This window comes from Quercus lobata, chromosome 2 (assembly GCF_001633185.2).
Source record: "Quercus lobata isolate SW786 chromosome 2, ValleyOak3.0 Primary Assembly, whole genome shotgun sequence".
Lineage (NCBI taxonomy): Eukaryota > Viridiplantae > Streptophyta > Magnoliopsida > Fagales > Fagaceae > Quercus > Quercus lobata.
Window position 1 is genome coordinate 98,048,213 of NC_044905.1, and position 11,759 is coordinate 98,059,971.

Here is an 11,759-nt window from a genome sequence, read left to right on the forward strand (position 1 = left end):
ATTTGTGTGTTTCGGCATAGCAAAATTGGAATGTCAAATGCTTACCATAATTGGGTACTTCTTTTCTCTCTCTTATATGTCCATGCATGATTTGCTTAAATAAAATATGCAAAGAAAATAAAAAGCAAAAAGATCAAAAATGCTTTTAAATATGATTGCAAGCATGTATTCTAGGAGATGTGGGAGTTAGAGGATGTACCTCGAAGATGATAATCCCCATCAAACAATTATGATTGTGTGTGAGTTAAAGTGATTTTCTCATATCTTAAATCGTCATAACATGTATACATTTATGCGATCTTGCGATATTTTTCACACACAACACGCAATATTTTTTACTACTTTTGATACATGTGCAGGTACAATGTGATTTGGCCATCACAAGGTTTTACATGTGTTAATGTATGCTCACTAAACTGTCTTGACTTGTTTTTGAAATATAAAATTGGTTAGACTTGTTTAGTGTGTGTGTGTGTGTGTTTTTGGGATCATTGTGCTTAAAATTTTTGTTGAGAGATGATTTTGAGAGCTTAAAATGTTGATTGGATCTTTGGTTGAGTTGCATACTTGATTGCATTCATATTTGTGTTTTTCCCTTCTTGAAAAATGATTTTTAAGCAATCTCGACACCTTCTAGATACCTCCTCGACACCTGGCTATCTGTCGAGCTCTTAAGGTATTTTCTTATCGCAATCTCGATAGATCCTCGATAGCTGGTGGATCGAACGAGAAAGTTCCTAGATCCTCGATAGCTTCTCGACAGCTGGTGGATCAATCGAGCTTGTTTTCTTGTGTCTTTGCTTTGTTTTTCGGCACCTTCTTGACACCTGTATCTGTCGACGTTGTCTTTCTCGATACCTACCTCGACAAATGGCTCGACACCTCTCGACACCTCTTTCTGTTGAGAATTACTGAGGAGCTATATATTCTCTCTTCGCGATCTGGTTCTCACTTCTTCGATCTCTCTCGACCTGCCCGCATTTGTTCCTTTCCCAAACACCATCTCTCTCACTCCATACCTCTTCCCAAGTGTTTTTTTTTTCAAGTTTTCCTTCACTTGGTAAGCTTCTAATCTCCTTCATTTACATGCATTCATGTTTTGAAACCTAGGTTTTGGGGTTTTTGAAAAATTTGGGGTTTTTCAAAATTGATGAGTTATTGTTGTAATTTTGGGATGAGTTTTTACTTAAATGAGTTTCAAATCTCATGCATTGCATCACATTAGCATAATAACAGTATTATCATGCATTTAGATGTGTGCAAATTAATTGTGTGCTGGTAGGATTGGATTGGGCTGAGCCCATGATGCAATTTCTTTTGCATATCACATGTTCATGCATTCCCCATGCATACGTACTTTCTTTTCAATATACTTGTTATATTTGACTGCTTTGGAGCTTTTTTTTTTTTTTTTTCCTCTCCCCCTTCCTTCTGTTTACGTTAGTCATGTCTATGGCATCTAAGCGTAAGTCAGCTTCGTCTCAGAACCCTTTGTGTTCTAGGACATCGTCTTCTTCTGATCCTACTCCTTCTCATATTCGGTTCCGTGATGAGGATGCCCGAAAGGACTTCTCGGAGAACTTTTCTCGACGAGGTGTTCATTCGGAATGCCAAGTCATTTTGGCGGACTTTGCCGATACTGACCTTCCCACTATCATTCACAGTCGGGGATGAGAGTCATTGTGTGATGTCCCGGTCACTTGTTCGACCGTGCTGATCTAGGAGTTTTACTCCAACATGCATGGTTTTAATTTTTCAGTACCTCTCTTTTCTACTCGTGTTCGAGGTATGCGCATTGTAGTCACACCGCAGCTTGTTGTGGATGTGCTTCATGTTCCGAGGGTAGAGCATCCTGACTACCCCGGTTGTGAGCGTTTGCAAACTGTGTCCAAAGATGAGATGATTTCCGCTTTCTATGAGCGTCCCGCAGATTGGGGTGATCGTCAGTTCACACCATGTCGACCTTTTGCTAAAGGTCCTAGATTCATGAATATGGTGATGACTTTTGTTTTGCACCCACTCTCTCACTATAACTCTATCACAGAGCCTCGTGTTCGATTTTTGCTTTCTTTATTAGAGCACCTCACTATAGATTTTCCTTCACATTTCACTCTTTCTATCTTTGATGTGTATAGGGATACGACTACCCATGATAAGCTCATTTTTCCCTTCGGCTATCACATGGATTCTATGCCATTTTTCTGTTCCTTTTCCTTCTTCCGACCATTTTCCTGTCATGTGTGCCATAGACTACGCTATGGTTAAACGTAGCGAGGCGCAGTTTCGGTCTCGGCAGTCGGATTCAGCAGCTTCTCCCTCCCATTCTGCTCCATCTCGTTCTGCTCCATCCACATCCGCTCCCTCTTATTCTTCGGGTGATGTGACTCTAGGAGACATCATGGCACAGCTGCAGTGCATGGATGCTCGTCTTGATACATTCTCTACAGAGTTGTATCAGGTGAACGTTCGTGTCGGTCATATTGCACGGCAACAGGCGACCATAGTTGGTTATGCTCTTGAGGCTTCTCTTCCACCACCTCCTCCAGTAGCTTCTGAGTCTGAGGATGATGATGATGATGATGGTGATGACGATGATGCTTCAAATGATGATAATGGAGATGCTAGCTCTATCGATAAGGTGTTTACTTGGCACTCTTACCCTTTGTCACTCGTGACAAAAAATGGGAGTAGTTTTGGATATAAGAGTAGTCATTCTTAGGGGGAGAGTTAGTATAGGACATTCTGTTAGGGGGAGTGTTGATATTTGAGGGATGTAGTGAGGATTACATGTATCTTTTTCTTTTCTCTATTTTAGATACACTTGTTCTTATACATAGGTCTTGTGACCATTTTGACATACATTGTACTTATCTTCTTTATATATGTTGATGTAGGTTTCTTTCACCTACCCTTACATGTGTTGTTTCTTTTCTCTCTTTATGCACATGCTTCTTATTACGTGTATGCAATCTATTATTTATGTTTCACACAAAGATGCTTTGATGAGTTTTGTTTAAAAGTGTTTCAGAAATACAGGTTGTCAAAGTCTACTTGCTATAAACTCTCTTCTTGCAAAATTTTTCAAGAGTTTGTGTTATGATAGATTTTATTGTATTCAACAAGTGAATATGAGTTGAGTGATTTATGACTTCTTTCATATGTTCATTTGTTTATTGTAGTTTTGTCACGGATTGCTAAAGGGGGAGATTGTTAGGATATATGTGATTCACTTGTTAAGAACATATGTCACTATTTTATGTTATTGGCTTATCTTTTGACAAAATGCACTTTACTTGTATTTGGGTAGATTTAGGATGTGTTTAATACTTCAAGAAACTGTGTTTCAAGATCAAGTGTTGAAGATATGCAAGTCTGTCCAAGATTCAAGCTGAAGAAGTGTTATTCATTAAAACTCGACAACTAGCTATCCATCGAGCTTAAGAAACTGTTCCAGCCCCGTGGCTCGACAACTTCTCGATAGCATCTCGACAGACAGCTATTTGTCGAGCTTTATGAAAAACAGAATTCTAGTTCTGTTTTGACTCTAATCCGTGATTATGTGTTTGAGTTTTCTTTTCTTCTAACCTCAGACATATAAAAGGACTATTTTAAAGGCCGTCAAAGTGTATACAAGTTGCACAAGTGTTGAGCAAAGTTTGTTCAAGCAATTTGTAATTAGAGATAAAGTTTTGCCCTAGTTCATCATTCTTGTGAAGAAGTTGCAGTGTATGTGCATCGTAGGGTTTTGTGACCAAGCATGATGGAGATCAAGGCACCGCTTCGAAGGATCTCGTTCAAGTACCAATTGGGCCGGTTACAAGAGCACGAGCAAAGAAGTTCAAGGATGTACTCAACGGACTCATCCAAGAGTTATGGGCTCAAGCAAACTCGTGGAGGCCCATTGAGCATGATCCACATGAGCAACAAAAAATCGTCACCTTGATTCAATTTCTAGAAAGATCCAGTCAAGACTAAGAATTGGCATGAAATATTTTGGGTCTATGTAAAAAACGTTATTTTAGGTTTAGGTGATTTATTTCCTTGTTTTTAGGTGCATTTAATGCTTTTTAGGTCAAACTTCATTCCTAATATGGTTAGGTATCAATTAGGAGTTATTTTAGAATATATTTTCTTGTCTGTCAAGTTTTAAGGAGCCCTTAAATAGTCATCTAAGTCTGTAAACGTTTTTCAGATATTATTGATAAAATTTGTGAGATTTATTCTCTTTGGTTATTTGAAGAACTACTCGAACTTATCGGGAATTCCCGTGGCATTCATCAACAACGGGTCGAGGTCTTCCATTTGAATCTGTTCATAGAACGATCTTGGGTTCCATTTCGTTGTTGGGTCTCGTTATTCTTGATGGGGTTCACATCAAAGCATCTTCTTGATCTTCATCGTTGGGATGAACTGAAGAACTTTGCAGCCAACAATTTTCTTTAGTTAGTGATTGAAGTTGCATATTGGGATTCGCGCATTGGTTAGTCATGTACTTGGGAGTCGTGCATCAAAAAAGAAAATTGTCACTACAAAACAAGTTCAATTGGGTATTGGGGTAAGGGTTCAATTGTAGGTTGGTATAAGGTACCGAGATTCCTTTACTTGTAACCGCTTGTTGTGATAATAGTGGAACTTCGAGAGTGGTGACCTGAAGATCACCCAGTGGGGGTTTTTGCCGTTAGGTTTTCCCCATTCATAAACAAATCACTGTGTCATTTATTTTTTGTTGCATAATTAGTTTATTGATGATTTGTTTGTGTTACCACGCGTTTGCATGTTAATTAACTTGATTAATTCACTTGGCTAAATTAATTAGTTAATTTATCACAAGGGATCAATTTGTTTTTGGCCTATCATGTTCCAACCTGAGGGGGAGTAATGGGATACCAAAATAGTATCCGAGTCTCACCAACAAATATATCAAATATTTCCTTATTAATTTTGTTGACTAGTTAAAATCAAAACTTTGAAATCTCTCAGTTCTTTAATAAAATTAGATTTCTAATTTTTGCCGTTAGGTTTTCCCCATTTATAAACAAATCACCGTGTCATTTATTTTCTGTTGCATAATTAGTTTATTGATGATTTGTTTGTGTTACCACGCATTTGCATGTTAATTAACTTGATTAATTCACTTGGCTAAATTAATTAGTTAATTTATCACAAGGGATCAATTTGTTTTTGGCCTATCATGTTCCAACCTGAGGGGGAGTAATGAGATACCAAAATAGTATCCGAGTCTCACCAACAAATATATCAAATATTTTCTTATTAATTTTGTTGACTAGTTAAAATCAAAACTTTGAAATCTCCCAGTTCTTTAATAAAATCAGATTTCTAATCTCTAACATCAAATCTATAAGACATCTCTCATTTTTCTAGTCATTATTGTATATTACAAAGATACCTAAAAAGAATTGGAACTATGAAAAAAATGGTGAAGTGAAGAAAAGAAAATGAGCTATTGAGTGCTCTTCTCTATGAATGTAGACACGCTGTCGAATCAAGTTAAATATTGCCTTCTTCCTTCTCACAATATTTTTCATCTAGAACTTGACCAGATATTTAAATATTGCACATGTATTCTTAATTTCTTTAGCCCTTTTTTTTAATGACGAAGAATATTATCGAAACTGTTCAATTAAGATGATGGTTAGAAAGATTATAAAAAAAGAAAATAAAATTTGGTTAGAAAAATCATTTGGCCCTTTCATTTAAAAGTGAACATGGAACAGGGTTCTCAACGGTAAATCCACTCAACCAATATCTTATTTATCTGTAGTATAGAGTGGTCTAGGAGCAGAATAAGAAAACTGGTTTCAATGCACCATTTCTAAAAACCGATGGCAAAACTAACCTTGGTTCTTGAATTATTTTATCTGATGTGGGGTTTTTTCAAGTTACGAATTTTCAGTATTTTCGCCTCAATGACATACAACACAATACTAACAAAATTATGCTCAAGAAACCCCTGTTACAACTGTGAATAAATTTCAAGTGGCAATAGTTGCTCAGAGAGGGAAATAAGCGAGCCACCTATCCATCATGGCATAGCATTCCTTAGCCCTGTATTCAGGGGCAACATGACCCGCACCCTGTGAGAACCACAAGAGTTAGTGAATTTCCTTTAATATTAGAGTAATGCTAAGCACACAACATTCTTTCACAACTATTGGCATGGTCTATTGTGATTGGAGTAGCACTATTTTCATCTGGGTCTGTAATTGACACCATTTTTATTATGCACCAATCAAAATAGGTATGTCAGCAATTGTGAAGAACTAGAATATTAAATGAAATTCCTCAAAAAAAGAAAGGGTTGTTTATCTCACATTGGTTTTGTGGTAGAGTTTTAGTTCTTATAACCCCAGACTACTACTAAAAAGATTAGGCTCCTTTGTAGTGGTACTCTGGTTATGTAATATATTATAAATTTTAAAAAAAAACTTTATATACGAATATTAAATGAAATGAAATGATCTTTCCTACCAGCACAGTCGTATATGTCAGGACAAAGTCATCATTTGTAAACTTTTGTGTGTATCTGCAGAAAACATATATAATATATCAGTCAACGAGTCATGGAACTCTAAGCTTTGGTTGAAGCAATTCTGAGGGACGAAAAAGAAGAACAAATTGCAAGAAATTAAAAGAGTTAACCTACCCAGCAACTTGACCATCCACATACCACGTTCGCCAAATTTCATATTGGGTTAGATTCAGTAAACTGATCCAATATTGAGTACCAAGGTGTGTGACAGATAAGTCATGATCACCACTGTAGCAAAAAAAGTTACACACTTACATTTAATGAACAGCTTATTTAACTAAAAGATTAATTTCAACTGTGTTGTATTAGAACTTAGAAGAAATTTTTGGATTTATATTGATTTGTGAGAAAACAATTCAAAATACATGATGTTCACCAATGCTCTATTATGCTATAAATTCTGACCTGTATATAAGAGCTCGAAGGTTTGTGTTACTAAGATTACGATGATAATCAACAGTACTTGAGACAGTCTTTGTGTAAGCTATGCTGCTGTTGCACCTTTTCCAAACACCAATGGTTCCCTGTTTGAAATCATTAAATTCTTTTTATTAATTTTAATTTGATCAAATTTTGGGGTCATGTTTAGATGTTCATGGTTGGCATAATAAACTTTGTATCATTATGTGATTATTAGTAGGATATACATACATTTCTAACATTAAGGGCTGCTCGAACAGACTTATCATTAGCCCATACACCAGCGAGCACATAATTATATTCCTGAAAAGGTAGCACATCACTTAATTATTACTCATCTATCTTATTAAAACAAAACCCTCACACATAAACAAAAAGAGAAAAGGCTTACCCGACACCAATATGCGGGATTTGTTTGAACAAGAAGACTCTCATCGATGTCCTCTTCGAGATATCTTCTGTTAAGGTATTCCTTACCTGATCTTGGAGATGCAGTTTGACAGTTAGGTTCCAGAACTTGCATGAGGTTTATTTGAAGAAGCAACTGTAATAGCAAACTCCAAAATGGTTAAATGCTTACACAACTTAATAACAGTAATGATATATTTAAATGCTTATATGCTTGATTGGTATAGCTCACTTAAGCTTTTTGAAAATAGGGTTATTTGAAAAAACTGTACTTAACAAAAGCGAAGTTTTAAAATACTGTACTTTGAAAAAGTGTAGTTTGAAATTGTGTTACCAAACAGGCACATAGCTTAATAACAAGAAGGAAAGGATATATCTAAACATATCAGGAAAAGGAAGTGGTAGACCCTCTAACCTCATCAATTTCTTGAATATCTGATACACATTGTGTATTGTTCTCATTTACATTCACATAGTCGCCATTGCAGCTTTCTTTGGCAGACTACAAAGGCATGAAGCATTACTTTGATTTAGAATGATTTAATACAAATTAAAAGATGATGTATATGTTAGCTTAGGGATGTGCAGTAGAATGAACAGAAAACTGCAGCAAGATGAGACATGGCATACCTCAAAGAGTTCATCTGATATTAATGTCAACCGGTGAGCAAATGGGATTCTTGAATTATCATCAAGAAAATCATCTGTCTTTGGGTTCCCAAGCACATATCCCTGATAAATTTTGATTGAATATCTTTAATTTGAATACAAATTGAAAACACATGACATCAAGATTAGAAAATTTCATCTTCCTTTGCTCCCTCAAATACTAAGTAGATCATTAGGCATTATTATCCTTTTATTAAAAAAAAAAAAAAAAATGCTGACAGAGTAATTCAAGCTCATTGGACAAATTAAGTTGAAGTTCTTGAATAAGAAATTATACCCTCAGATTCATAAACGGATATGTTCCAGCTTGGTTACCTGCATCAAAACCAAGCTTAAGCCTACTTGAGTTTCACACACACACATACACACACAAAGAAAAGAGGCAAGCCTCATTTTGAAGTACCGAACATCAAGAATATACTTTACCATTAAATATCTCTTGAACTATCATAGGAAGAGGTATGCCTGAATATGAATCTCCACCAACGTAAAGCATATTCTCAAAATATTGAGGGTGTGCTAGCAACCACTGCAAATCAATTTAAAAGCAAACAATTCTTAAAATATATAGTTGGCACTTATTTAATTTTGGTTTGTTTTCTTTCTGCATATGTTTTCAAATTAGACTTCTTTTTTCTCAATGAAAATGGAAACATATTTTTGTTTTCAATTTCAACCAATATGTGCATCTTTGCATTAGTTGATTTTCTTATCTTTTTTTAAAAAATGAAAAAAGAGAATAGAGTATTTTTTCTGTTATCTAACATGTAGTATATGTTACTCAACCTATAATTGAAAGTTGAAAGTACTTGATGCAGTGCAGTAACCCATCACTGGTGTTTACAGACTATAACGTTTTGTTAGTTGTTTTACTAAAACACCAAAGTGATTTCTCTATTTATCATACCTTACTTAGAAACTGGTAAATTTGTGACACAGCTTCATAGTCATCTATATAGTAACCTTCTTGGGTTGTTGAATAAGAAAATCCAGTGCCCACTGGTGCGTCTACATATATTATGTTAAGGCCCTGCAAAAATAATTTTATCTTCTCAAGTCATATGGCTAGATAATATTTTACTAATTAAGCAACCATAAAATTCACAACAAGATTCTAGTCACTATGTGAGATTTGGGTACCTGTGTCCATGTATATGGATTGAAATGAAGTGATGGCAAGCTCCCGTTGTAATCTACATAAGTGAAAGCCAATGGACCTACAAAATTTTGAAAAGATATCCAAGTTATTTATGTTAAAATAGGAGTTAAATGACTAAATTCACAATTTTTTTTTAATAGTTTAAGCTTTTGATGTAGCTGATAGATATGATAGAATTTTAACTTATGGTGTTCGTTCTATAATGATTATTTTTTATTATCAGGTCAAGACACTAAATGATTTTTGGTTTAGGCGAGATTAAAAACTCAGATCTCTTATATGACAACAATAAACTTTACTAATTGAAGTCACTGAAATTCACGGATAATTTTGTCATGATATCAAAACTCAAAATCTCTTCTCCATTCTATCTACTTAAAAAAAAAAAAAAAAATCAATCGTGCTCATTTTTAAATTTCTATCCCTTGTACATTTTTACTAAAATGGGAACTGAGTTCTGATCCCCGAACCTAACTGTTAAGCCTCACAGATAGTTTAGGCTCCAGCCCACACCTTCAGACACTAGAGGCTTGTAAAACTTGAGCCCAAGAAACTACTGGGCTTGGAGGCCTGGCGTTGAAAATGAATATGAACCTTGTACAATTGTAGGTTTGGGCCTTTATGGGTAAACTACACAACCCAAACTCCAGTTCAACCGAACCCGACACATTCTAATTCTAGTTTAGTGACCAAAAAGGGCTTTTTTTTTTTTTTAAATTTAATTTTATTTTATTTTTAAGTTTAGGTTTTTATCATATAATTTTATGACCAAAAAAAAAAAAAGTTATGTATTTTATTTATATTTCTTTTTAGAAAATTATTGTTTCACACTTTAAGTGTCTACAAATTTTAAGAAGGTTCACATTTTACACCTAGTGTGTATAAAATGTGGAATTCTTGATATGACACAATTATAGTCTTTCAGTTAGAATTATAATTAAATGTTAAGTTCATTATTTTCTAATAACTTAAACTTTTGAAACAATTGGTAAATTATCATGATTTCAAAATTAGAGATTTTGAGTTATCTCTATCTCAATTCTACTCCCCATTTAAAATGTAAGAAATTTTAACTAACAATTTTTAATTCCAATTAATACCTTGGAGGGTTGAAAATCTTGAGATTTTAAACCTTACCATGAGTTGAACAATAGAGTCAGATACCGAATAGGTCCAAAAAAATAAAAATAAAAGTACTTTTATCGAGTGAATATATATATATATATATATATATATATAAACACAAGTGATGTCAACATTGTTATGCGGAAAAAAGGACTTTCACAACATGTGGAATCTATTTTCACCCAGAAAAAACAGATTTATTTAAAATGGAACTAATATTCCTGTTCTTACTGCATTTTCAACGCTCTAGAGTAACTAAATAATTGACCAAACACACTCAACCGTAGGTCCTACTGGAATTTTGGTTAGAAAGTATAGTAAGAACAATTTCTAGCATCCACCGAAAAGAAATGAGATTGAGAACATAAAGAAAGAAAGAAAGAAAGATACCGCTTTCATAAAAGAATGCAGAGAGAACAGAACAGCCAGGGCCACCGGTGAGCCAAATCATAAGAGGGTCTTCTGAAGGGTTCCTCTGAGACTCTACAAAATAGTAAAATAGTTGCGAGTGGTTCGAGTCACCTACACCAATGTATCTGATACACACAAAAACAAATCCCCGTCACCATTGTTGTTTGCATCATTCATTACAAGATAAAGAAAAATAAACACAATTAAGTAAGTTATGTGTCTAAAAGTACACGTATATGGTTTTATCAATTCGGATATTTTTCAAAGAAAAACAAACGTATGTGACAGACAGTGATTGGTGGAGCATACAGTGAAAGTGTAAAACAAACACATTGGGACTGAAGATTCTATGAGGCATCTTGCTATAGAAATGCATACTATTTCCTCAGTTTGTTTTGCCTTTGAGGGCAATGAAGCATAGTTGCAGCATTGCTCACATATATTTTGAGGGGGAAAAAATGAAGTTGAAATTACTTACCCAGTTTCAAGTGAGAAAGGAAGTTCACCATCAAAACCAGGTAGCTCTTTGACAATGGTCTGTGAGGCAACAATGCATGGGAAAACCAATAGAACAAGAACAATCAAGCACATTGAGCTAACAAAGCCACTGCATTGGAACAAATTTCTTGCAATATTAGCCTTTTGTGGTGCCATTACTGGAAGAAATTGACACACCAAGTGAACTAGAAGTCACTTTTGCTGTAATATTGTTCACTTCAATACCATGTTACCTTAAATAACTAGATAAAGTGGACAATGTTTATTTTGAAGTACAGAGACTAGCAAGGGAGTTAGGACCCTCCAGTCCAATTTTAAGAAGGTTAGTTATGGACCTATACATCCGATGGATCATACACAAAAAGAATTAAAATTAGGTACGGGCACGTGGTAAAATCAACCAATATATACTTTTTTTTGGTGAACTCCAACAATATATCTTAGAATATGGTTCTCTGTATTTCGTTGCTTCATATGAAGATTGCATTTCAGTTCAAAATATGTATATATGAAGATTTT

General features: G+C 34.8%; 1 protein-coding gene across 1 annotated transcript; it reads right to left on the reverse strand.

Moving 5' to 3' along the window:
- Window positions 1–5,740: 5,740 nt before the first annotated feature.
- LOC115977439 (serine carboxypeptidase-like 3) lies at window positions 5,741–11,473 on the reverse strand. Its single transcript, XM_031099282.1, has 14 exons — window positions 11,221–11,473; window positions 10,722–10,867; window positions 9,188–9,264; window positions 8,955–9,077; window positions 8,474–8,576; window positions 8,325–8,362; window positions 8,009–8,110; window positions 7,794–7,880; window positions 7,362–7,514; window positions 7,202–7,273; window positions 6,956–7,074; window positions 6,665–6,778; window positions 6,490–6,544; window positions 5,741–6,095 (listed from the first exon to the last, which is right to left on the reverse strand). The coding sequence occupies exons 1-14, from the start codon at window positions 11,394–11,396 to the stop codon at window positions 6,012–6,014; spliced, it is 1,449 nt and encodes a 482-aa protein (XP_030955142.1). The 5' UTR covers window positions 11,397–11,473; the 3' UTR covers window positions 5,741–6,011.
- Between the last annotated feature and the right edge of the window lie 286 nt (window positions 11,474–11,759).

Bases quoted from the DNA above. Each gene is read 5' to 3' on its own strand.
- LOC115977439 (XM_031099282.1), bottom strand. From the start codon at position 11,396: ATGGCACCACAAAAGGCTAATATTGCAAGAAATTTGTTCCAATGCAGT. The intron at 8,363-8,473 runs GTAAAGTATATT...GTTTTGATGCAG, and splicing joins AGTTCAAGAGATATTTAATG to GTAACCAAGCTGGAACATAT. The intron at 6,545-6,664 runs GTAGGTTAACTC...TGTTTTCTGCAG, and splicing joins GTGGATGGTCAAGTTGCTGG to ATACACACAAAAGTTTACAA.